This window comes from Bufo bufo, chromosome 2 (genome assembly GCF_905171765.1).
Source record: "Bufo bufo chromosome 2, aBufBuf1.1, whole genome shotgun sequence".
NCBI lineage: Eukaryota > Metazoa > Chordata > Amphibia > Anura > Bufonidae > Bufo > Bufo bufo.
Genome location: NC_053390.1, coordinates 528,783,969 through 528,811,958, shown reverse-complemented (window position 1 = coordinate 528,811,958; position 27,990 = coordinate 528,783,969). Strand labels below are relative to the sequence as shown.

Genomic DNA, 27,990 nt, shown 5'->3' with positions numbered 1-27,990 from the left:
TACCTTGGGGTGTCTTCTTTCCAAAATGGGGTCACTTGTGGGGTAGTTATACTGCCCTGGCATTCTAGGGGCCCAAATGTGTGGTAAGTAGTTTGAAATCAAAATCTGTAAAAAATGGCCGGTGAAATCCGAAAGGTGCTCTTTTGAATGTGGGCCCCTTTGCCCACCTAGGCTGCAAAAAAGTGTCACACATCTGGTATCTCCGTACTCAGGAGAAGTTGGGCAATGTGTTTTGGGGTGTCATTTTACATATACCCATGCTGGGTGAGATAAATATCTCAGTCAAATGCCAACTTTGTATAAAAAAATGGGAAAAGTTGTCCCACATTCCCCCAAAAAATGGGAAAAGGGGCACACATTCCTTTTATGAGGGCATTTTTAGACATTTGGACCCCAGACTTCTCACGCTTTAGGGCCCCTAGAATGCCAGGGCAGTATAAATACCCCACATGTGACCCCATTTTGGAAAGAAGACACCCCAAGGTATTCAATGAGGGGCATGGCGAGTTCATAGAAATTTTTTTTTTTTGGCACAAGTTAGCGGAAATTGATATATATATTTTTTTTCTCACAAAGTCTCCCTTTCCGCTAACTTGGGACAAAAATTTCAATCTTTCATGGACTCAATATGCCCCTCACGGAATACCTTGGGGCGTCTTCTTTCCGAAATGGGGTCACATGTGGGGTATTTATACTGCCCTGGCATTCTAGGGGCCCTAAAGCGTGAGAAGAAGTCTGGAATATAAATGTCTAAAAATTTTTACGCATCTGGATTCCGTGAGGGGTATGGTGAGTTCATGTGAGATTTTATTTTTTGACACAAGTTAGTGGAATATGAGACTTTGTAAGAAAAAAATATATAATTTCCGCTAACTTGGGCCAAAAAAATGTCTGAATGGAGCCTTACAGGGGGGTGATCAATGACAGGGGGGTGATCAGGGAGTCTATATGGGGTGATCACCCCCCTGTCATTGATCACCCCCTTATAAGGCTCCATTCAGATGTCCGTATGTGTTTTGCGGATCCGATCCATGTATCAGTGGATCCGTAAAAATCATACGGACATCTGAATGCAGCCTTACAGGGGGGTGATCAATGACAGGGGGGTGATCACCCCATATAGACTCCCTGATCACCCCCCTGTCATTGATCACCCCCCTGTAAGGCTCCATTCAGACATTTTTTTGGCCCAAGTTAGCGGAAATTATACGGACATCTGAATGCAGCCTTACAGGGGGGTGATCAATGACAGGGGGGTGATCAGGGAGTCTATATGGGGTGATCACCCCCGTCATTGATCACCCCCCTGCAAGGCTGCATTCAGATGTCCGTATGCGTTTTGCGGATCCGATCCATGTATCAGTGGATCCGTAAAAATCATACGGACGTCTGAATGAAGCCTTACAGGGGGGTGATCAATGACAGGGGGGTGATCAATGACAGGGGGGTGATCAGGGAGTCTATATGGGGTGATCCGGGGTTAATAAGGGGTTAATAAGTGACAGGGGGGGGGGTGTAGTGTAGTGTGGTGCTTGGTGCTACTTATTACTGAGCTACCTGTGTCCTCTGGTGGTCGATCCAAACAAAAGGGACCACCAGAGGACCAGGTAGCAGGTATATTAGACGCTGTTATCAAAACAGTGTCTAATATACCTGTTAGGGGTTAAAAAAATCGCATCTCCAGCCTGCCAGCGAACGATCGCCGCTGGCAGGCTGGAGATCCACTCGCTTACCTTCCGATCCTGTGAACGCGCGCGCCTGTGTGCGCGCGTTCACAGGAAATCTCGCGTCTCGCGAGATGACGCACGGATGCGACCAGGAGGAATGAGTCAACCACCTTCCGGACGCATCCGTTAGGCGGTCGGGAGGTGGTTAAAGGGCTTCTGTCACCCCACTAAAGTCATTTTTTTTTTTTTGGGCTAGTTAAATTACTTATATTGCGCTATATGAAAATATAATGGTCTTACTTACTTTGATTCAGCAGTTTCTTCTAAAAACAAACTTTATAATATGTAAATTAGGTCTCTACCAGCAAGTAGGGCGGCTACTTGCTGGTAGCAGCTTCAGAAAACCGCCCCCTCGTCGTGTTGATTGACAGGGCCAGCCGGGATCTCCTCCTCCGGCCAGCCCTGTCGGCATTTCAAAAATCGCGCGCCTGTGTTCATTCGGGGCAGGCGCTCTGAGATGAGGAGGCTCGCCTCCTCAGCACTCCCTCAGTGCGCCTGCGCCGATGACGTCTTCTATTTCGGTGATGTCATCGGCGCAGGCGCACTGAGGGAGTTACCCTATGCATCCACTATATAGACTACACTTACCTTATATATAGACAATATAGATTACACTTACTGTATGTACACGTCGGAAAATATGGTGCGGTACGGGACAGAGGCACAGATTGGAATCCCATGAAAGCACTACAGAGTGCTTCTGTGGTTTTTCTGTCCGTGCCTCTACACAGCAAAAAAGTAGCGCATGCGGACCGCAACAGAGGCAAGGCCGGCACAAATGAGCCCTGAGTCACATGACAGTGACATTACTTACGGCAGCAGCTATTTTCCAATATTGAGGACATGTTGAGGACATGTTGCAATAAAAACAGAGTAAACAGAGCTGTGGCAGGGACGTGGACTGTGACTCGGTGACTCGGCACTTGTGCACATCGATCTGCTGCCACTTCTCAAACAGGGCAGATCCAGAAAGTGCATGCTCCAATGATGCAAGACTACACCTGGAAGTGAAGGCACCGAACCTGGCGCCTTCACTTCAGGGTGGACTGACGTGTCTCGGTGCATGTGCAGTCGGAATCTGCTCAGGAAGCAGAAGATCAGGTCCACAAGAACTGAGTCACAGCACAGGCACGAAATTCCTGGGCTAGGTAAGATGTCAGGCCCTGTCAATCAGAGAGGAGATGGAGATTTCAAAAGCGGAGCTCCAAGGCTTCTGGCCATCCCCTTCTGCTCGAAAGAGCGAACTTGTATAATAATAAAAAAACGGATATTTAAGGAATGCTACTATATACAAAGATACAAAGGTATCATTTTAATTGCATGATCAACCCTACCAGGCAACATGCCTGATTTTATAGGGTTGATCATGCTGACAGACGCTCTTTAAGAATATACTATACACTGAGAATATAAGTAATGCCTGTTGATGTTTTCTCCTGTGGTCCGTGAGAAGGTTCTCTGTGAAGACTGCGGAGACTGAAGATTGTGTCTGAATTAAAAAGAAAACATTACATAAATATTCCAGCATTTGTTGGACTCTTTAACCCCTTCAGGACTCAGCTCTATTTCACCTTAAAGAGGACCTTTCACTACTCTACAAACTAAAAACTAACTATATCAGTGGGCAGAGCGGCGCCCAGGGGTCCCCATGCACTTACTAGTATGTGTGGGCGCCGCTCCGTTCGCCCGGTATAGGTTCCGGTGTCTGCGCTCCCTCTGCTGTACTGGAGTGATTTCTTGTATGAGGCGTGTCCTTTGCTGCAGCGCTGGCCAATCGCAGCGCACAGCTCATAGCCAGGCTCTGCCCACTGATATAGTTAGTTTTTAGTTTGTAGAGTAGTGAAAGGTCCTCTCTAAGTACCAGGCCATTTTTTGCAAATCTGACCAGTGTCACTTTAAGTGCTGATAACTTTAAAACGCTTTGACTTATGCAGGCCATTCTGAGATTGTTTTTTCGTCACATATTGTACTTCAAGACACTGGTAAAATACCAAATTTACCAAAAATGTAGAAAAAATTGCAAATTTCCAAGTTTCAATTTCTCTACTTTTATAATACATAGTAATACCTCCAAAAATAGTTATTACTTTACATTCCCCATATGTCTACTTCATGTATGGATCAATTTGGGAATGATATTTTATTTTTGGGGGATGTTTCAAAAACCCACTTTTTAGGGACCAGTTCAGGTCTGAAGTCACTTTGTGAGTCTTACATAATAGAAACTAATCAAAAATGACCCCATTCTAGAAACTACACCCCTCAAGGTATTCAATACTGATTTTACAAACTTCGTTAACCCTTTAGGTGTTGCACAAGAGTTATTGGCAAATGGAGATGAAATTTGAGAATTTAAATTTTTTAGCAAATTTTCCATTTTAATCCATTTTTTACAGTAACAAAGCAAGGGTTAACAGCCAAAACAAAATGCTATATTTATTGCCCCGATTCTGTAGTTTGCAGAAACACCCCATATGTGGCCAGAAACTACTGTACGGGCACACAGTTGGGCGTAGAGTGAAAGGTGCGCCGTATGGTTTTTGGAAGTCAGATTTTGCTGGACTGGTTTATTTGACATCATGCCCCATTTGAAGCCCCCCTGATGCACCCCTAGAGTAGAAACTCCATAAAAGTGACCCCATCTAAGAAACTACACCCCTCAAGGTATTCAAAACTGATTTTACAAACTTTGTTAACCCTTTATGTGTTGCACAAGATTTAATGGAACATAGAGATACAATTTAAAAATTTTCACTTTTTTGGCAGATTTTCCATTTTAATATTTTTTTTCCAGTTACAAAGCAAGGGTTAACAGCCAAACAAAACTCATTATTTATGGCCCTGATTCTGTAGTTTACAGAAACACCCCATATGTGGTCGTAAACTGCTGTACGGGCACACGGCAGGGCGCAGAAGGAAAGGAATGCCATATGGTTTTTGGAAGGCAGATTTTGCTAGACTGTTTTTTTGGACAACATGTCCCATTTGAAGCCCACCTGATGCACCCCTAGAGTAGAAACTCCAAAAAAGTGACCCCATTTTAGAAACTATGGGATAGGGTGGAAGTTTTGTTGGTACTAGTTTAGGGTACATATGATCAGGGCCGGCCTTAGGTGTTCAGGCGCCCTGTGCGAGCTAACCTTGTGGCGCCCCCCCCCCCCCCAAAAAAAAAAAAAACACTGCTTGTTGCTGGCATCATGGCATAGGCTGGCTGACTATCCAACCAAGTAGTTACCAGCCCACACACCCCAAAGACCGGTGTAATGTTATACTTCCCTACTTCGTGAGATTTCCCTACCCTCGTCACTTCCGGTCGCACCGGACATGACGTGAGGAGGTGTGCAGCGCCGCGCAGGCGCACAACGACAGGTTAGGGAAATTTCACAGCAGAGTGCGCATGCGCCAGGAGCCTCGCCGGCGGTTAGGGTAGGGAAAAACTATGGGCCAATGCGCAGGCGCAGTGATCGGATGGATGTTCTCAGCTGACCACCGGCCGACACTGCGCATGCACCGGGAGCCTCACCAGCGGTTAGGGAAGGGAAAAATTACGTACGGGCCAGTGCTTTTTCCCTACCCTAACCGCTGGTGAGGCTCCCAGCGCATTCGCAGTGTTGGCCGGTGTCCAGCTGAGAAAATTAGTTTCCAATGTAGTATTAATAACTAAACAATTAAATAATAAACATATTGCATTGTCTACTTACCACCAGGACAATAAGATGATCTGGACTCTGGCTGCAGTCTGGCTATGGGGACTCCATTGTCACTCTCTCCCCCCCTCCCTCCCTCGTCACTCTCTTCCCCCCCTTCCCTTGTCACTCTCATTATTCCCCCCCTCCCTTGTCACTCTCATTATTCCACCCCCTCTTCCTTGTCACTCATTATTTCCCCCCCTTGTCACTCTCATTATTTCCCCTCCCTCCCCCCTTGTCACTCATTATTTTCCCCTCACTCCCCCCTTGTCACTCTCATTATTTCCTCCTCCCCCCTCCCCCCTTTTCACTCTCATTATTTCCTCCCCCCTCCCCCTTGTCACTCTCATTATTCCCCCCCCTTGTCACTCTCATTATTTCCTCCCCCCTCCCCCCTTGTCACTCTCATTATTTCCTCCCCCCCCTCCCCCCTTGTCACTCTCATTATTTCCTCCCCCCCCCTCCCCCCTTTTCACTCTCAATATTTCCTCCCCCCTCCCCCCTTGTCACTCTCATTCTACTCCCACCTCCACCTCTAGTGTAGCGTGGCCGAGCTCTGTTCGATCCGCGGTACAGGAGCATTTGTTTCCTGTACCCAGCCGGACTGACAGGAAGTGCTAAGTGAGCACTTCCTGTCAGTCCGGCTGGGTACAGGAAACAAAAGCTCCTGTACCGCGGATCGAACAGAGCTCGGCCACGCTACATTAACAGCACACAGCAGGCGCAGGCAGGATTCTTTAGAGCGGCAAGCACTCAGCCTCAGCCACTCAGGCGGCGCAGCATGAGGGGCGCCGCCGGCCGCCCGAACTTATATAAGCAACTTTTTTTTTTTTTTTTTTTAAACCGCAACGGGTGCCGGGCGCCCCCTGCTAAATACAGGGGAGGGGAGATGGAGGTGGCGGGGGGCCCGCCCCGAGGGAGAACACAAGTGCCGCCTCGCCTGCCGCATATTACATTGCGAACTGTCGGCCGCCCTGCATATGATTTTTGGTTGCTCTATATTACACTTTTTGGGAGGCAAGGTAACAAGAAATAGCTTTTTTGGCACCGTTTTTTTTTTTTTTTGTTATTTACAACATTTATGTGACAGGTTAGATCATGTGGTATTTTTATAGAGCAGGTTGTCACGGACGCGGCAATACCTAATATGTATACAATTTTTTTATTTATGTAAGTTTTACACAATGATATCATTTTTGAAACAAAAAAAATCATGTTTTAGTGTCTCCATAGTCTGAGAGCCATAGTTTTTTCAGTTTTTGGGTGATTATCTTAGGTAGGGTCTAATTTTTTGTGAGATGAGATGACGGGTTTATTGGCACTATTTTGGGGTGCATATGACCTTTTGATCGCTTGCTATTACACTTTTTGTGACGTAAGATGACAAAAAATTGCTTTTTTTACACCGTTTTTATTTTTATTTTTTTACGGTGGTCACCTGAGGGGTTAGGTCATGTGATCTTTTTATAGAGCCGGTCGATACGGACGCGGCGATACCTAATATGTATACTTTTTTTTTTATTTATGTAAGTTTTACACAATGATTTCATTTTCGAAACAAAAAAAATCATGTTTTAGTGTTTCCATAGTCTAAGAGCTATAGTTTTTTCAGTTTTTGGGTGATTATCTTTGGTAGGGTATGATTTTTGCGGGATGAGATGACTGTTTGATTGGTACTATTTTGGCGTACATGCAAAATTTTTGATCACTTTTATTACCTTTTTTGGGAAGTAAGGTGGGCAAAATATAAATTTCCTCATAGTTTTTATTTTTTATTTTTATGGCGTTTACCGTGCAGGGAAAGTAACATGACCGTTTTATAGATCAGGTCGTTACGTACGCGGCGATATATTTTTTACATTTTTATTCAGTGCTAAATGTGTTTTTTTTATCTTAACTTTTTCACTTTTTTTTTACCCAGACCCACTTGGTTCTTGAAGATCCAGTGGGTCTGATGTCTGTATAATACAGTACAGTACACTATATAGTGTATTGTACTGTATTTTACTTACACTTTGTCTGAACAGATCTATGCCTTTAGCACAGATCTGTTCAGCACCATGGACAGCAGGATGCCTGAGAAGACGTCCTGTTGCCATGGGAAACTTCCCCGTCTGCTCAGTTGTGGCCACAACTGAGCAGACGGGGAAGGGTAAGGAGTGGGGCTCCCTCCCTCTGTCACCCCATCCTGTCGGGGGGCTGCAAAGGCACAGCAGCCCCCCGATGGGAGAGGGAGGGAGGGAGCCCCCTCTTACTGTTAACCTTTTCCATACAGCGGTCCGTATGGACAGCGGTATGGAAAGGGTTAAATGGCTGACATCACAGCACAGATGTCAGCCATTTATACCAGCTGACACTCTGGTATACCACTGGACGCCAATGCCCGCCTCCCGCAACACCCCCCCTGCACCACCCGCCATCATAAAATCATTCAGGGGTGCAGGGGGGGGGGTGAAAAAAACTTAATTTGGGGTATTGTAAAGTTTGATCGGCAGAAAACGCAGCAAACTGCAGGTCTGCTGCGATCGCCGATACGGGGGGGTCATATTAACCCCCCGGCGTTGTGACAGGATGCCCGATGAATGATTTCAGCGGGCATCCTGTTCCGATTAACCCCCGCAGCTCTGCAATCTCGATTTAAACTCATGACGTACCGGTACGTCATGGGTCCTTAACCCCTTAAGGACACATGACGTATCGGTACGGCATGTTTCCCGAGTCCTTAAGGACACATGACGTACCGGTACGTCATGTGTTGTTCCGATCACTGCCGCCCGGCCGGCGGTGATCGGAACAAGGTGCCTGCTCAAATCATTGAGCAGGCGCCTAGGCTAAATGCACCGGGGGGGTCCCGTGACCCCCCCATCTCGGCGATCGCAACAAACCGCAGGTCAATTCATACCTGCGGTTTGATGTGCTTTTTGCAGTTTCTGATCCCCGTGGTCCCTGACTGCGGGGATCAGAAACTTTCTAATGCCCAAAATATATATATTTCCCCTCCCCCTGCACCCCTGAATGATTTTAGCCCGGTGGGAGGTGCAGGGGGAGGGTTGCGGGGTGTGCGGGAGGTGGGTGGTGCGGCAGGCAGGATCGCGATCCCCCGACCGCCTCCCCTTGAATAATCGTTGGTGGCTAGTGGGTATACCAGGGTGCCAGCACATTGCTGGCACCCTGGTATAAATGGCTGACATCTGTGCTGCAATGTCAGCCGTTTAACCCTTTCCATACCGCGGTCCGTACGGACCGCTGTATGGAAAAGGTTAACAGCGCAGGGAGCTCCCTCCCTCTCCCATCGGGGGGCTGCTGTGCCTTTTCAGCCCCCCGATGGAGAGGGAGAGAGCCCTGAGACAGCCCCCCGACAGACCCGTCCGTACCTTTCCCCGTCTGCGAAGTTGTGGCAGACGGGGAAGGTTCCCATGGCAACAGGATGCTTTCTCAGGCATCCTGCTGTCCATGGTGCTGAACAGATCTGTGCTAAAGGCATAGATCTGTTCAGACAAAGTGTAAGTAAATTACAGTGCAGTACCCTATATAGTGTACTGTACTGTAATATATTATACAGACATCAGACCCACTGGATCTTCAAGAACCAAGTGGGTCTGGGTCAAAAAAGAAAGAAAAAAAAAGTGAAAAAAAAGGAAAAATAAAATTTTCTACACATGTTTGGTATCGCCGCGTCCGTAACGACCTGATCTACAAAACGGCCATGTTACTTTACCTGAAAGGTGAACGCCATAAAATTAAAAAATAAAAAACTATGATAAAATTGAAATTTTACCCACCTTACTTCCCAAAAAAAGGTAATAAAAGTGATCAAAAAAGTCGCATGTACGCCAAAATTGTAACAATTAAACCGTCATCTCATCCAGCAAAAATCATACCCTACCCAAGATAATCGCCCAAAAACTGAAAAAACTATGGCTCTTAGACTATGGAAACACTAAAACATGATTTTTTTTTGTTTAAAAAATGAAATCATTGTGTAAAACTTACATAAATTTTAAAAAAGTATACATATTAGGTATCTCCGCGTCCGTATCGACCGGCTCTATAAAAATATCACATGACCTAACCCCTCAGGTGACCACCGAAAAAATAAAAATAAAAAAACGGTGTAAAAAAAGCCATTTTTTGTCATCTTACGTCACAAAAAGTGTAATAGCAAGCGATCAAAAAGTCATATGCACCCCAAAATAGTGCCAATAAAACTGTCATCTCATCCCGCAAAAAATGAGACCCTACTTAAGATAATCGCCCACAAACTGAAAAACTATGGCTCTTAGACTATAGAGGCACTAAAACTTTTTTTTGTTTTAAAAATGAAATCATTGTGTAAAACTTACATAAATAAAAAAATTTGTATACATATTAGGTATCGCCCCGTCCGTGACAACCTGCTCTATAAAATTACCACATGATCTAACCTGTCAGATGAATGTAGTAAATAACAAAAAAAAAAACTGTGCCAAAAAAGCTATTTCTTGTTACCTTGCCGCACAAAAAGTGTAATATAGAGCAACCAAAAATCATATGTACCCTAAACTAGTACCAACAAAACTGCCACCCTATCCCGTAGTTTCTAAAATGGGGTCACTTTTTTGGAGTTTCTACTCTAGGGGTGCATCAGGGGGGCTTCAAATGGGACATGGTGTCAAAAAAAACAGTCCAGCAAAATCTGCCTTCCAAAAACCGTATGGCATTCCTTTCCTTCTGCGCCCTGCCGTGTGCCCGTACAGCTGTTTACGACCACATATGGGGTGTTTCTGTAAACTACAGAATTAGGGCCATAAATAATGAGTTTTGTTTGGCTTTTAACCCTTGCTTTGTAACTGGAAAAAAAATATTAAAATGGAAAATCTGCCAAAAAAGTTAAAATGTTATCTCTATTTTCCATGAAATCTTGTGCAACACCTAAAGGGTTAACAAAGTTTGTAAAATCAGTTTTGAATACCTTGGGTCACTTTTATGGAGTTTCTACTCTAGGGGTGCATCAGGGGTGCTTCAAATGGGACATGGTGTAAATAAACCAGTCCAGCAAAATCTGGCTTCCAAAAACCAAACGGCGCACCTTTCACTCTACGCCCCGCTGTGTGGCCGTACAGTAGTTTACGGCCACATATGGGGTGTTTCTGTAAACGGCAGAGTCAGGGCAATAAATATAGCATTTTGTTTGGCTGTTAACCCTTGCTTTGTTACTGGAAAAAATGGATTAAAATGGAAAATTTGCCCAAAAAATTAAATTCACAAATTTCATCCCCATTTGCCAATAACTCTTGTGCAACACCTAAAGGGTTAACGACGTTTGTAAAATCAGTTTTGAATACCTTGAGGGGTGTAGTTTATAGAATGGGGTCATTTTTGGGTGGTTTCTATTATGTAAGCCTTGCAAAGTACTTCAGACCTGTAGTGGTCCCTAAAAATTGGATTTCTGAAAAATTTCAAGATTTGCTTCTAAACTTCTACGCCTTGTAACATCCCCAAAAAATAAAACATCATTCCCAAAATAATTCAAACATGAAGTATACATATGGGGAATGTAAAGTCATCACAATTTTTGGGGGTATTACTATGTGTTACAGAAGTAGAGAAACTGAAACTTTGAAAAATGCTAATTTTTCAAAATTTTTGGTAAATTAGGTATTTTTTTACTTCATTTTACTAGTGTCATGAAGTACAATATGTGACGAAAAAACAATCTCAGAATGGCCTGGATAAGTCAAAGTGTTTTAAAGTTATCAGCACTTAAAGTGACACTGGTCAGATTTGCAAAAAATGGCCTGGTACTTAAGGTGAAATAAGGCTGTGTCCTTAAGGGGTTAAGGATTCGGGAAACATGCCGTACCGGTACGTCATGCGTCCCTAAGGGGTTAAAGGGCTTCTTTCACCCCCCAAAAGGGTCTTTTATAATATGTAAATTACCTCTCTACCAGCAAGTAGGGCGGTTACTTGCTGGTAGCAGCCGCATCATCCTTCCAAAAAAACACGCCCTCCTCCTGTTGATTGACAGGGCCAGCGAGCGTTCTCTTCCTCTGGCTGGCCCTGTCTGCGTTTTAAATCTCGCACCTTCGCCGTACCGGTCTTCAGTCGGCGCAGTCGCACTGAGAGGAGGACGCTCGCTCAGCCGCTCCTTCCTCAATGCGCCTGCGCCGATGATGTAACATCTACACCCGGCGCAGGTGCACTGTGGAAGGAGCGGCCGAGCAAGCGTCCTCCTATCAGTGCGCCTGGCGCGAGATTTAAAACGCAGACAGGGCCAGCCAGAGGAAGAGAGCGCTCGCTGGCCCTGTCAATCAACAGGAGGAGGGGGCGTTTTTTTGAAAGGATGATGCGGCTGCTACAAGCAAGTAACCGCCCTACTTGCTGGTAGAGAGGTAATTTACATATTATAAAAGTGCGTTTTTTAAAGAAACTACTGAACGAAAAAGGGTAAGAGCACTATATATAGAAAAATCGCAGTATAAGGATTTTAAGTAGCCCAAAAACTAAAAATGACTTTTGGGGGGTGACAGAAGCCCTTTAACACATACTGTCTATCAGGATGGACCCTGTGTCTTAATATTGTATCAAACAACGAGTGACCCCGATGTCCATTGTAACTTGTCACACCTCTCCTTTCATTTGCTAAGTGAACTGGACAACTGCAACTTCTGATACTCACTCATTTCCAACATTCTGTCATTTTCTGTGAGTTTGTTGATGTCGTCACATAAAAAATGTACAAGTAGTCTCAGCCCAATGGAGATTCTTAAAGGGTTGCAAAAAGAAGTATAAAAAGTATTCCCAAATCATGCACCGAGACCCTAATTAGCATATTCATTAAGATATCTCTGCAACAGCAATTTGGGCAATTTGGGTAATAAAAGTATCAAGCATATTTATATTTTTCATTCACATAGCCGTATCAGGGCTTGTCTTTTGCAGTACAAGATGTACTTTCTAATGGCGCCATTTATAGTTGCATACAATGTGAATGGGAAACGGAAACAAATTTCAAATGGGATGAAATTATAAAAAAATAAACAATTCTGCAACATTTATATTAGTTTTTTTTAACACCGTTTCCTATGCATTAAAACTGACCTATTATTTTTATTCTTGGTCATTACGATTACATTAGTCCCAGGTGCCTGCAGTTTAAAACAGAAGGCACCTGGCGGATATCGCGCCCGCTCTGCTCATGCGGTTTTTGTTGCAGAAGCGCACAGAAATCCGTACAGAAATTTGTGCTGATTTTCTGCACCTTACCCTACACCTGTGTACAGGCACCCTAAGGCTTGGAGGGGAGAATGCAAATTAACTCATACCAGCCCAACCAACTATCTGAATAAAAAATGACCCTTTTTGGGAGGGTTTTTCCGATATTTATATAACTGTGCCTGTAGTAATAGAGCAAGATTTGCATTTAAGGGTTCAATCCAAAAAAGCTGGTTTCACAAGCTAAGGCCTCATGCACACGACCGTGCCATTTTTTGCGGTTCTCAAACCGCGGTTCCTCAAAAAACAGAAGCCGCCCATGTTGCCTTCCGCAATTTGCGGAACAGAACGGGCGCCGGCAATATAAATGCCTATAACAACGGTCGTGTGCATGAGGCCTAAAGCTGCAATGCATATGAAGAACCTCACTTACAGGCAACTACATGAGATGAGTTTAAAGACGCCAAGAATTTTCACATTTTAAGGCTTCATTCACACAGTCAGTGTTTGGTCAGTGATTTCCATCAGTGATTGTGAACCAAAACAGGAGTGCATCCTACACAGACATAAGGTAGAAGGGAAAGATCTGCACCTGTTCTGTGTTTTGGACCCGCACTTGGTTTTGGCTCAAAATCACTGATGGAAATCACTGACCAAACACTGACTGTGCCAATAAGGCCCTAATGCAATCATCTGCAGTGTCTGCCATTCTTTATACTTCACCGTTCTTTAGGTAACTTCACCACAAGTGTTGTAGACCTGACCAAAAGTCCTATTTTCCCTAGACACATAATAAACCGTTCAAATTTAGGGAAAACGCTAAACATCTTTTCCTGTTTTATTGTATTTATACGGAGATATCCCGCACCTGAATATAACAGTTAGATAAATCTCAGTATCTTACCCCAGAAATCCCACCGTGAGCAGTGGGCGTAAAAGCAGCTCCTCCGGGTGTCTCCGAAATTCATCACTAACCATAAAATCAGTTTCATCTCCCAAGGAGCCAACTGATGATTTTTAGATTCAAGCCGACCAATAGCTGTCTGTTTACTGCAGTTGCCATGGTGATGTCAACATCAGAGTTAAAGGGGACATTACCTTCCTAATCACTTTTTCTGTTCCAATACTAATCTTGATGAATTCCTGCACTTATGTCAAGTGTGAATGAAATCCAAATAATCTTTACATTTTATGCCATGGAGAGGTAGAAATTAAAGGGGGTTTGTCACCTATTTGTGCTGCCTTATCTCAGGGCAGTATATACAGGTGACAGAAATCCTGATATATTTTTTTAAAGGGTTTCTACCACCAGAAATACCGTTATGTAGCTGACTGATATAGCGATGCGCTAACATTTGTCCCTGCAGCCGTCTTTGTAAAAAAAGCACTATTATATGCTAATGAGCCTCTAGGTGCTATGTGGGCGTAAAATCAGCACCTAGAGGCTCCGTCCACTCACGCTTAATGCCGCCCAGGTCCCCCGCACCTGCGCCATTCACTTCTGTCTTCAGCGCAGGCGCAGTGAGTGAATGATGCGATCCTGGTGCCGGATTCCTCACTGCGCCTGCGCCGACTACGTTACAGTGAGGAAGCCGGCATCAGGAGAGCGGCCTTCAGTCACTGCGCCGAAGACAAAAGTGAATGCCGCAGGCGCGGGATTTCGCCAACGATGCAGAGAACAGTGGCATCAATCAAGAGGAGCTGGGCGGGCAGAACACTGGACCTGGGCGGGATAAAGCGTGAGTGGACGGAGCCTCTAGGTGCTGATTTTACGCCCACATAGCACCTAGAGGCTCATTAGCATATAATAAAAGTGCTTTTTTTTACAAAAACGGCTGCAGGGACAAATGTTAGAAACATACTGTTATGTAGTGCTGACATTAGCGCATCGCTAATGTCAGTCAGCTACATAACAGTATTTCTGGTGGTAGAAACCCTTTAAGTAGTGGCAATCTACAACGGGATCTTAGTGCTGGAGTGCCTGTTAGGCCAGGTTCACATCACCCTTTAGCTTTCCGTTCTTCTGTATTTTAAGCATCCATTATGCTCAGTTATGCACGTGTTGCATCCTTTTTAGACATTTCCGTCTGGGATCCGTTATTTTAGAGGGAAAAAATTCCTACAAATTTTGCAGTCTAAAATAACGGATCGTAGACAGAAATAGCTAAAACGAAGGCAACATGTGCATAACAGATGCTTAAAATACATGTGAACTCAGCCTTAGGCCTCATGCACACGGCCGTTGTGCGGTCGTTCCGTGCATTGGGGACTGCAATTTGCGGTCCCTAATGCACGGGAAATGTCCGTGCGGCGGCCATGACGAATCGAGACCTTTTCAACTCCAATTCCTTTGCTGTCTGGATTCATTTTTCAATCACATTATACACTGCTTTTTCAGATGGTTACGACCACCCTGTAAACCATCAGTGGTGGCCCTGCTTGCACACTATAGGAGAAAGCACCAGCCTATGTGAGCTTCCACAGTCCTGGTCACCAGAGAGGATTACAGGGTGGTCATAACCATGGTAACGAGCAGTGTATATGTAACGCCCCAGAGTGGCATTACCACTTCTTCACCCCGCTACTATCTCTAATGTGCTAATATCTTGTCATCTTGTGTATTTATTTCAGGTCCACTACACTGTGCATTTCTAATGTTTGCAACTGTTGTGATTAAATGTAATTTGCCTGGTTTACCAGCAGGTGGCAGCAAATACGGCAGAGCTATAGTAAGGTAGAATGGAGCTTTCCATTCCATTCTAAACCCCCTCGGTGGAGGAGTGGGCCAGTCCCACTTCCTGCAGGAAGGGTGGGGATTAGTGAGAGTCAGTTCCAGCTTACCCCCTGCCAAGGGAGGGTGTGCTGGGCACGTCTCTCCTGAACATGCCCAAGCCAAGCCATCCAGAGCACCCTTAGCTCTGCTGGACATGGAGGCCAAAGCTTGAAGCCTCAGGAGCCAAGAGGAGTATTTCCTTGCCAAACATAGAGTCAGACTACTAAGTGTTGTGCAGCATAAAGAAGAAGCAAAGTTATACAGCCAGCCTGATAGTACAGCAGAGCCAGAGAGCAACAAATTTAGCAGTGATGAGTTTGCCTGCCAGAGTCTTAATGCTAAAGCCTGCTGGGACCAAGGCAAAGTTGGAACTGCATCTCAAGATCTGGACTCAAGTTATTCTTTTAACCCTCAACTATTCCCCCTATTTGTTTGCTTCGGAGCCAACGCCTTTGGTCCAGCCATGTCCAGGTAGGAGCACCGTGACACTCACACCTCATATAAAGGGACATTTTAGGCCACCCTATACCACTCGGCCGTTCCTACACCTGGGACGCTACATAGAGCGTAACTCTTGCACACAAAGAGACAGTAACTCCTCTTTTGATTAAAGAGGTTCTGTCGCGCTGGGAGCGTGCGATGACGTCATCACGCTGAGCGCCGGTCCTTCGGCAGGTCCTTTTCATTCAATAGAGAAGCAAGAGGATAAGGTGAGTATATATATTTTTTTTCTTCATTTTTTTGCTGAAATGAAACATTACAGCAGGGAGCCACTATGGGGCATTATTACTGCAGGGGTCACTATGGCAAACATTATGGGCCACCATGGGGAACATTAGTACTGCTAATGGCCACTATGGGAGACATTATTTCTGCCGGGGGGCACTATGGGGGATATTATTACTGCTGGGGGCCACTATGGGGGACATTATTACTGCTAGGGGGTATTATGTACACTGAGGGCACTGCAGGGGTTGGGATCTTTGTTTTTAAAAAAAGCCATTTTTAACAGCCGTGAATAACAGATGCAAAACGGGCATTAAAAACGGACAGACAGACAAAAAATGGATGCACAAATTGTTGGAAAATGGCCACGAAAAACTGACAGTGTGCCTTAAGCCTCATTTACACATCCGTGCTTAAATCTGTGAAAAGGAGGTCAGTGATGCCTCCATGAAGATAACTGTGAAGGATCCACGTGTGGTCTGTGTGTGCGTATTTTGCTGTCCGTGTGTCATCCGTGTTTCACTGACACTGCACAGCTGAAAAATAATTTTCAAAGCATCTCTTCCTAATGATCCCTGAAACACTGATGGATCCGTGTTGCATTCGTGGTTTTTTCACGGATACATAGACTATAATGGGCATGATGGATCAGTGAACACGGACAAAGTAGAGCATTTATCCGTGCTTAAAAACACAGACCCACGGACCGTCCTAAAACTCTGATGTGTGAATACACACATTAAAATGAATGAGGACGTGAGCTGTCCGTGGAGAACATGTACAGCGCACATACGTGGAACACTGAGGTGTGAATGAGGTTTTATAGAGCTTAGAGCGTTCAGTGGCGCACCTACAGGGGGGGTCCAGCGGGTCTGGACCCCCCCTAGAACAACCAGCCCAAATATTTTTTTTAAATCCTTCAGGGCTGCACCGCCGATCACCACAGACGACGCGGCCCTGGATGTAATTGCGGCCGCGGTGGGGGGGGCGGCGGCTGGATTAGTAGGAGTACTAGGAGATGATCTCCATATCTAATCCATCTGTATCGCCGTCCTTAGGACAGCGATACAGATGCCTGTGCTGTGCTGCGGCAGGGGAGGGAGAGGTGTGTCCCTCCCTGTTCTTCTGATAGGCCGCAGGCACTAATGCCTGCAGCCTATCAGAGGCCGGCTCAGGCGGCGCGATGTCGTCATCATCACGCGCCTGAGCCGGGCAGCACACAGCAGGGACACAGGCCGGAAGAGCCTGCATCGCATCGCTGCTGATGGAGTTAAGTATCAGTGTATTTTTTTTTTGTTCTGTTTTTTTTTTGGAGGGGGGGAGCTGACACTATGGGGGCACTAAAGGGGAGAACGGCACTATGGGGCATCTGGTGGTACTTTTTTTTAGGTGGCACTTCTTACTGGCACATTATGGGGGGGGGGGGCACCATGGGGGAGAGGAGCACTATAGGGGCTCTAAAGGGGCTTTTTTTGACACATTATGGGGGGCACTATAGGGGAGAACGGCACTATAGGGGCATTATGGGGAAGTGGGGGTTCTAAAGGGGCCTTTTTTTCTTATTGGCACATGGGGGCATTATGGCATCTGGTGGCACTAAGGGGGCATTTTTTACTGGCACATTATGGGAGGCACTATAGGGGAGGGCGGCACTATGGAGGAGTGGAGCACTATTGGGGCATATGGTGGCACTTTGAAGGGGCATTTTTTACTGGCACATTGTGGGGCGGCACCATGGGGGAGAGGAGCACTATGGGGGCATCTGGGGGTTCTAAAGGGGCTTTTTTTTATTGACATATTATGGGGGCACTATAGGGGAGAATGGCACTATGGGGCATCTGGTAGCACTATAGGGGCATTATTTGGGGGCACTAAGGGGAAGTGGGGGCTCTAAAGGGGCCTTTATTCTTATTGGCACATTATGGCATCTGGTGGCACTAAGGGGGCACTTTTTTACTGGCACATTATGGTAGGCACTATAGGGGAGAGCGGCACTATGGGGGAGTGGAGCACTATTGGGGCATATGGTGGCACTTAGAAGGGGCATTTTTTACTGGCATATTATGGGGGACACTATGGGGAAGCGGGAGAGGAGCACTATGAGGGCATTTACTGGGGCACTATATAGGGGTATTTTATACTGGCATACATTATGGGGACATTAGCTCAACAGCGGGCACTAAGCGGGGGTATTTCATGTACTGTCATATTGTAGGGAGAATTATTAGTACTAGGAGGTATTATGCGGAGCTTTGCTAATACTGGGGGGCTATGAGGAACATGATTACTAGTATGGGCACTATAGGGGCATTATTACTACTAAGTGTGCTCTGGCAGAGAATTATTTCTATTTTGGGGAGCCCTGTTACTTTGGGGGGCACCCTGCCACAGTATCAGCTTAGCACAATAATTTTTGGGGGACATTATCTGTATACTATTAGTGTCTGGGCGCAGTTAATTTTTTAGAGCACTGTGTGCCAATAATTGTTGAAGGGGGCACTATCTGTGTGGTAGTATTTCCAGGGGGACTGTATCTGCAGTATAGTATTTTGGGTGGCAGGAAAGGGTGTTCAGAAGATGTGAAGATGATGGAAATGTGGGAAACTGTCTGTCTGTCTGTTTGTTAATCTCTGCAGAGATGAGAGATGGGAGATGGCTGAAAAATCATCATGGCGAACTGGTCTGAATGGAGAAGATGAGGAAAGAGAACGTCTACAACAAAGGTGACATCACTGGTATGTGGTGCTATGTAGGAGAGGAGATGCTCCGGCTCCTCCCCCTGCCATTTGCAGAAGGAGGATTCAGAGCTGGGTGAGGACAGTCAAGGGGGGCAGCAGGCCACGGGCGGGTGGCAGATGGTGGGGGGAACCACAGGCCTTGAGCAGGATCAGGGGAGGGAGGAGAGCGGAGGAGCTCCCTGGCTGTAGCTTGTTGTATAAGCAGGCAGTGCAGCCAGGAAAGGCCTCCCCCTCTCTCCGTATGATGTGTAGAGACAGGCCTCAACTATAGAATGTCAGCTGTACAGGATTTGTTGGGAGTGGCCTATTATATGTAGGAGGGGCTTTTAATAATGGGCGGGGCCAAAAAATTGCTGCATTGTTCTTTTCCTGCAGGGCTTTTAGAATCGCCAAGTAAAAGAATCAGCGCAACACACTACACCCCTTCCCTGCATTTTTAAATATAAAGGGGGCTTTGAAAAATTTAATTAGCACAGCGCAATACACATGCCACATTTTTTTGCCTTTCGGACCCCCCCTAGACAAAATTCCTGGGTGCTCCCCTGAGAGCGTTTAGGATTGTACGGTAACAGAATTCAGACATGTCGGTTCAGCATGTTAGGGATCAGCTCCCGGAAAAGATTGCACTGAAAGGCTCAATAGCCTTGTGTCATTTCCACTAATTAGTAGCTACAGTAGATGCATTTCTCCAGTGTGGAAATGGGGCCGTTTTTTCCTTTGTAACGAAAATGTATTTCACACCTCCACTAGGTGGCAGCAATGTACTGGTTACCTTTTCATATGACAGAAAACACAACACAGGTGTGAATACAGCCTTACCATAACTTGTTAACCCCTTCTCACCCTGTGACATTTAATTACATCATGGGAACTATGTAGTTCCAGCCAATTGACATAATAGCAGAAGTTGTTCCTGTGTGGTCACTGTGGGAGGCCAGTTTTGACTGAAAATCAGGCTCCAGGCCTGGCTGTTTAATGCCTTGGATGCTGCAAACAATAGCAACCGTAGCATCTAAGGAGTTTAAGAGACGAAAGGGGCTTCCTATGTCAGCACGTTGCAACAAAATTGTGTGGTGCCACTGGGTTGCTATAGGAGTAGGAAGCCTAACGAAGGCCTCCAGGTCAGCCATGTGCAGAAGTGTAATAGCACCTATGGCAGAGTCTAATAGTATACTTTTTTCTTTGTATTTCCCGGCCTGACCACGGTCATCTTAAAGGGGTTGTCTCACTTCAGCAAATAGCATTTATTATGTAGAGGAAGTTAGTACAAACCACTTACTAATTTATTGTCATTATCCATATTGCTTCGTTTGGCTGGACTCATTTTTCCACATTTCACATTATACACTGCTCTTTTCCATGGTTATGACCACCCTGAAATCCATCAGTGGTGGCCGTGCTTGCACACTATAGGAAAAAGTGCTGACCTACATATTTGGTGGTTGGTACCGTAAGACCTAACATAGGCTAGTGCTTTTTCCTATAGTGTGCGAGCATGACCACCACCACAGATGGATTGTAGGGTGGTCGTAACCATGGAAACTAGCAGTGTATAATGTAATGGAAAAATGAATCTAGCCAGCAAAGGAGGTAATATGGTGAATCACACTACATTAGTAAGTGCCTTGTATTTACTTTCTCTACATAAGAAATGCCACTTGCTGAAGTGAGACAACCCCTTTAAGCCTAATTCACGTGTCAGCATACCTCTCAACTTTTAATGAATACAGTAAACACTGTAACCAGTGATAAGGCTATAACGCCACCTATGGAAGAGGCTAATGCATACGGAAAATACTGTGCCCAGTGGAAATTCAATTCCGCCACCTATGGAAGGGGGAACGCCTATGGCGGACCTTGGAAACAGCGCTAGTGCAGTTAGTCCACCTATGGAAGGAGGTAATGCATAAAGTAAGTACTGTATCCAGTAGTAGTGCAAATACCCCGCCTAAGGAAGGGGGGGGGGGGGGGGGGGGAATTCATACGACAACTACTGCTGGCTACCATGGACGCAATCTTGGAAGATTGCACCGGATTCATGTCAGAGTCCGAATTGCTGATCCCCTTGCTCGGACCGAACCTCTCCAGGGAGGGAGGGTGCGACTGAGGGTGACCCTAGGGAGGAAGGGTGGAGGTGACCGAGGAGGAATATGTCCTGCTCTGGTCCGCTTGTGCGCAGTTCTACCCCTCAGAATCTTGCCCATGGCAGTTGCAGGATGCGCCGGTGGGGATTTGACAATCAAACTACCCAGGAGGTGGAATAGGAACTTCTAAAGGTCCACCCACCGCATTGCGCAGGCGGTGCTTTATCAACCAAACGTCCCAGGAAGGTGGATCCAGAGGTGTCCTCCACTAGATTTGCGCAGGTGGAGCATTATCAACCAAATGGCCGCGGAGGGCGGATTGGGGATCCTTCAGATGTCCTCCACTTGATTTGCGCAGTTGGAGCATTATCAACCAAACGGCCCCGGAGAGCGGATTGGGAAACAGAGATTCTCCACTGTCTGGGATAGGGCACGGGCCCAGTCTAGTACTACACAGTCACGGTTGTCCTGCGATGTCGGCTGAGGGGGGCGGGACCTGTATGGTGCACTTTATTTTTATGAAAGTGTGATGCCCCATTCTCAAGTGGACAAGAGGCAGGAAGGGGTTGAATTATTCAATAATAAGGCACATTGCCTGCAGACAGCAACCCTGGATAATGGTCCTGGCCAGGAAGGGTTAAGACTGCCTTGAGTACCGGGGGCAGAGCTAAGCGGGCTCCTGGGGGGAGGGAACAGCTAGGCGGGAAGAAATCACGCCAGAGAGATGGACCCGCCCCCCCTTACTTGGGAAAGAAGTTGTGGCCTAGTAGGCCGCCAGCCGGGGCCTAAAGTTTTGGCCGACCGGGAAGCATTGCCGGTCAGCTGGAGCACAATGGGACCTGAAACTGTGCGCGGAATGCGCGGGCCGGAGAGACAGGTAGGCCTGAAGAGCAGCCGGGGCCTAAATTTTTCGGCGCCCGGCCGCCCGGATGTCCGTTCAGCTGGCCGGGGAATGGCGGGACCCAGAGTGAGGCCTCAGAAAAGGGTGACAAGCAGATCTGGCCTTTTGACCGACTACCTTAGTCCACCAGATATTCTTGCATTTACTGCCCTAGCTGACGAGATTCCTTCATAAACCCCTTCACGGCCCTAGACCACCAAGAATCTTTATACTAATCCCCTGACTGCCCTAGACCACCAGGGATACTGAAATAACCTCATCACTGCCACAGACCACCATAGATACAGACATTTGCAGTCTACAGATACTGATGACCGATCCGGAGGATGGGTCATTAATATCAGATCAGTGAACATTCAACACCCCGAACCTCAGCTGTTCCCTGCAGATTCTGGCACTGGAACTAGCTCTTACAGCAGGAACCACAGCTCCAGTATAGTGGCTGTTATGTATTTTTGCAGCTCAGCTCCCATTCAGTTCAGTAAGAGCTTAGCTGCAGTAACCCTGCATGGCTACTACATTTTGAACAAAGCTGTGCTTCCTGCTCCATTCAAAGTGCTAGTTCCAGCGCCAGGGGCTGAAGAGGTTGTGGGACGTTGGGCCCCCAGTGAGCAGATATTGATGACCTATCCTGGGTATAGATCACCAATATAAGGAGCCTGGAAAACCCTTTTAATCCATCCACTACTGTACTCCTTCAGGGATCTTTACATTTACCCACTGTTCTAGAACACACATATATTGATATTAACTCTTTCACTTCCATCAATCACCAGGGATACTGTCATTAAACCATTCACTGTTCTAAAAACCACCAGGAATATTGTCCTAGCCCACAAGCGATACAGACAAAAACCTCCTCATTGCTGTAGGCCAAGTATGTAAACATTAACCTTCACTGCATTAGAACTGCGTGCTGTTTAATACCATTTGCCTGGATGTTATGTAAGACTGTATATATGGTTTCTTTATAGCCAATTATTGGGGAGCTGTATGTTAATATATATATGTGGTTCTGTATTGCACAGCTTAGAAGAAGCAGCGTCCTGGTGCTAAAGTCCCCACTAAATGTTTACAAAAGATTACAATGAATACTGCTGATGATTAGCTCAAACACAATATACACAGGGCCCAAGGTGTAAATATAATAACACCTAAAAAAATAAAAAACTGAAAACACAATGGAGGGAGAATTCTCATGAGGGTAATATTTGAAGTCAGTTTAGCTGGAGTCTGTGTTCATGCCACAGTTATCAAATGCCACAGGTTGATAAATTTGTGTTATCCTTAAAGGGGTTGTCTCATCCGAGACCATAGGGGCATATCGCTAGGCTATGCCCCCATTGTCTTACAGATTTGGGTTCCACTGCTGGGGCCTGCACCTATATTGAGAATGGAGAGGGCGAAAGTGGTGGCTGGACGACTCTGGTCCGGCCACCACCAAGCGCTCTCCCCATAGAAGTGAATAGGAGTGCACCGTGCAGGACCCACTACCGCTCCCATTCACTTTTATGGGCCTGACGGTCCGGCCACCACCAAGCGCTCTCCCCATAGAAGTGAATGGGAGTGCACCATGCTTCTCCCACTACCGCTCCCTTCACTTCTATGGGCCTGACGGAAATAGCAGAGCACTCGGCTATGTTCAATGGCCTCATAGAAATGAATGGAGGCCGAGTGCGCATGCGCAGTGTGCCCTCCACCACTTTCGGGGCTTCGTTTAGGAGATAGATTCGGGTCCCAGCTTTGAACATAAGGCTTTTGTCTAGAAAAGCTTCTCCAGTTTTCCTACTCCACCCTTCTACTGCAGAACAATCAGAGATTGCAACTTTTTTTTAAAAAAAAGTCTAAAATGATGAATCTAGAGTGAAACTCATTTATATAACTAACCACACCAACACTTCAAAACTGAAGTGAGTGATGTAAAAATGCAAAAAGTTTTTGTGCACTTTTTTGAAGCCAGATCTCTGGAGTGTAGGAATGATAAATCAGTACCAACATTTTCAAAAATCTATATTAATTCCATAACATCATAGTTCGATCTATTTAGTTTCCTTAGCAAAGAACACAAACTAATCTCTTCAAAAAGATAAAAACCATTAGCTTTTGTTTTTTTAAGTATTCACTGCTTGAGTTTAACAATTTACATATGGAAGTCTTGGGCAAGTGTACGGAACTGTTGGCCAAGGGTCAAGTAACACAAAGCTTTATGTATAAGAATGACTATTGCATTGAGACAAGAAAAAAAAAAAATCTGTTTATTTAACAAGCCGTTTTCGTTTCTTCAGAAGTGAGTCTCGGAGAGCAATCTGAGGGAAAGAAAACAAAAAAAGTTCAGGAATAAGAGACACTAACATTTAGATTATCAATATGGCGTTACACAGTAGATAAAAAGGCGGTGGGGACAGAACAATATCAAATGAGTATTGGGCAGCACAACTGTCCCCCTTTGTCTGCAATAATCCGTGGTTTTCTGAGAGATAGTGCACATTACATTTATCTTCTCTTCCTACTGATATGGCCATACATGTTTGTATCTAACTGAAGAAAGAAAATCTGTGGGAGTGCCAGTAGAGATAGGCGTCAGCTGCTCCCTCCTATGTGTACGGCCAAAGTTACTCATTAACATTACCTGCTTATCTCTGAATGAGCGCTTGTTTTTGGATCGGATGTTCTGGCTATATCTCATCATCATAAAGTTCTTGTTCTTTTTCTTCTCTTTGTTGGTTGTGCTAGCATGGGGATTTATTTTCAATTTTTTCTTCACAAATTCTTTTCTGTCCGTCTTACCAGCCTATTCAATAAAATTCATTGGGGAGGTGGGAGAATAAAAAAAATCAGTCAGACATAAAATATTTAACAAAAATGCCAAGCCTATGTTAAGAGGCAAGTTAGAAAATAGCTAAAGGACATGCAAACATCTAAAATATTGAATCTATCATCAGACTGTCAAATAATGCACACAATTCATCTGCATCTCGTGTTGTAGACAGGAGTGTGATCAAATTGAAGCGATTACATTCTGTTTAAAGGGGTTGAGCCAAGCTTAGACGCTTAAGGGACAACTAACTGATCACTGGAACCTGCAACTGATCCTGAGAACAGGGGTCCCACCGCCAGGATCTGATGAAGTGGCAGGTTCAGCATGAGCCCTGCAGCTCCATTCATAGCAGAGCGCTGCACTCTGCTATCTCCAGCAGTCCCATAGAGAATAAATGGAGAGGTAGGGCACATGCTCAACCTCCCTCTCCATCAGATCTCAGGATCGGTGGGAGTCCCAGCGGTTCGCCACGAGCGACCAGGTAGTTATGCCCTATATTGTGGATAGCGGATAACTTCTAAAGATCCTTATTGGAGGAAGCGCTACTATACATTTGTGATAAGTAAAAATGATAAAACTCACCAGAACTGTCGCAAGCCTAGTTTCTTTATCAGACTTTGGCTTTTTGTGTAGATGTTCAATATCTCTGAGTGACAGCAATTCACCTTTGCTAAAATTAAAAGCCACATGTATAGTCAATAGGTCTTTTATCTACATTCATACTAACAGTCTGCCAAAGTCTATCTCCAGAAGATATGACAAACAGACAACACAAACCTGTCTTCCTCATCACTGTCTATTTCAATATTCTTCCTCTTCTCCGCTTTCCCAGGTGCAGATTTTACTTCTTTTGCCAACTGTGCAGCACGGATTTTCTTAAATTCTTCTTGTGTGAGGAGTCTGCTGGCACTAACAGCGGCAGCCTTGGCGTTTCGCTCATCTTCTGGAATTGCTTGAAGCTTTTCTGCCTATAAATTCACAGGAGGCACTTAGTTTTAACACAGTCTATGGGTGACCTTATCACTGTGAATAAAGGAAGTCGCTCTCTGCTATGGGTACTACTAACTTTGCCAAGCAGGGGGACAGTAATGCATTGCATTTTAGGAACTGCACTTTTCCCAGCAGATGTAAAGGCACAGCAAGGTTATTAAAAAAATTCCATGAAATCCATTACAAGTTTATTATATGTATTTTAAACTGACTTGACCGTTTCAAAAAATGTGGCTGAACCATGAAATACAAAACATATCTGTTAAACCTATAGAACATTTTTGGCCTAAATTGTGTTCATGTACAGGTGGTGAAAGGTACGGCCACACATGCAGTTTTTTTTTTTTTTAAGACAAAACCAGGAGTGGATTAAAATAAGAAAATAAGTATCTGTCCTTACTGCTTTATGTCCTTTTATGGTCCACAGCTGATTTTGGCTACAAAAACTGCATATAAAAAAATAAAAATGCACATGTGGCTGTATCCTAAAGCATGCAAAAAGTGTCTAACCTGCTTAGCAAGTCAGGCCAAATATATTATGTGCCAAATTGGAGAACACCGCATTCGTAGCACACTTTTTTCTTACAATGATTTACACTTCTGTTTAATTGATCAGGCCTAGCTGGATACTGCTGTTCACCGCCGGAACAGCCTGCTGGATCAGTTAGAGGGGGAATTGAACCTACCCTTCTTATGGTTATTCTAACAAAAATGTTCTGCTCCAGCAAATGAATGATCATAGAATTTTTATTACATGTGTCAGTGATATTAGATTAGTATACAGTAGTATACAATCGCATAACACTTGGTTGAACACATACAATCACTTATTTAATTTTTTTGATTGTGGCGCTAAAAAGCTTTACGTGTGCCCCCGGACTGCCGCTCCGTCGCCATTGACTATAATGGGGGCGGAGGCACGGCCGCCCACTGCGAGAGGCTGCCCGAATAAAACTAAGACATGTCCGACATTTATTCCGGCAGCCTCTCCACCGCCCCCATTATAGTCAATGGGGATGGAGCGGCAGTCCAGGGGCACACAGTCACTAGCGGCAGGATGGATCCGACAGGCTGTTCACCTGACGGAACAGCCTGCTGGAGGTCTGTGCTGCTAGTGTGAAAGTAGCCTTAGAGACCAATAGACAGTCTGCAGTATCTTTTGTTAGTAGCAATAACATGCCAGTTCTATAAATGAAGATACAACTGCTTAAAGGCGTTATCTGAGGTTTGGCTGTCATTTTCAGGATCACATGCAGCACATTGGGCACATGATCCCAGTCTGGGGTTAGAACAAGCAGCGCATGCGCAAGTCTGAATCTCTCGCAGCACTTTGGCAAGACTCACACTTGCGCTGCAGGTTGTAATCCCAGGCTGGAATCATGCAGCACATTGGGCATGTGTGATCCTGGAAATGGCAGCTGTACAGGATTTAGCGCATCTCAGGTAATCCCTTTAAATATCTTTTACTTCTACTACAGACCACATAATTCCATAAAAGAGCGAAATTGAGAAACTGATAAATTATATAAGTTCTTTAAAACCTATTCCTCGGTTTTCCCTGGGCTAGTCAATGGAGACTAGCTGCTATATTTTCTCCCATATACTGCATACAAAGAGGAGATCTTGTTCTCCCTATGTATCTAAAAGCACACCTCAGAAACAGCAGCATGGGGCACATCATACAGCAGCAAAGGGCAGAGTAGCTGACAATTCAACACTAGGTTGAAGTAGAAAACTAGAACTAGAAGAAATACCAGTCTGTGTCACTCTGCCTCTCTCACACAATTTGCAGTTGCTTTCTCCACCTCCAAAGACTTCTATGAGCACGTCACTGGATCCTATCAATGAGCTGATAACCATCTCATCTCTCAGATGGATTTTTAGAAGTTAAAGGGGTTATCCTGGAAAAGATAATGATGACTTATCTTCAGGATAGGTCATCACATCACATCAGCGGGGGTCAGAGTCCCGGCACCCCCGGCAAGCAGCTTTTTTTCAATGAGCTACTGCACTGACTGACATCTGGTAAGCAATGCAGGCTTCCAGCAGCTTTCCAATGACAGCGCTGTACATTGTATAGTGGTAGTGCTTGGTATTGAAGCTTAGCCGCATTCACTTCTATGGAGCTGAGCTGCAACTAGACCATGTGACCGATGTACGGGGATGTCACATGGCCGAGGAAGAGGCTGCAGCGCTCAAGGACTCTTCTAACAGCTCGTTGGGGCTGCAGGGTGTCATATCCCCACAGATCTGATACTGATGACCTATCCTGAGGATAAGTCATGAAGATCTTTTCCTGGGTAACCCCTCAGCCCTATTTCACCTTAAGGACTTGGCCATTTTTTGCAAA

General features: G+C 45.4%; 1 protein-coding gene across 1 annotated transcript in view; it reads right to left on the bottom strand.

Moving 5' to 3' along the window:
* Positions 1-23,874: 23,874 nt before the first annotated feature.
* The window catches only part of SDAD1 (SDA1 domain containing 1), a 66,870-nt gene continuing 62,754 nt past the window's right edge, over positions 23,875-27,990 (bottom strand). The window contains exons 19-22 of the mRNA XM_040417952.1: positions 25,428-25,618; positions 25,233-25,320; positions 24,462-24,623; positions 23,875-24,138 (exon numbers count right to left, since the gene is read on the bottom strand). Coding sequence (XP_040273886.1) covers positions 24,088-24,138; positions 24,462-24,623; positions 25,233-25,320; positions 25,428-25,618 — 492 coding nt within the window. The 3' untranslated portion in view covers positions 23,875-24,087. The remainder of the gene's footprint in view (positions 24,139-24,461; positions 24,624-25,232; positions 25,321-25,427; positions 25,619-27,990) is intronic.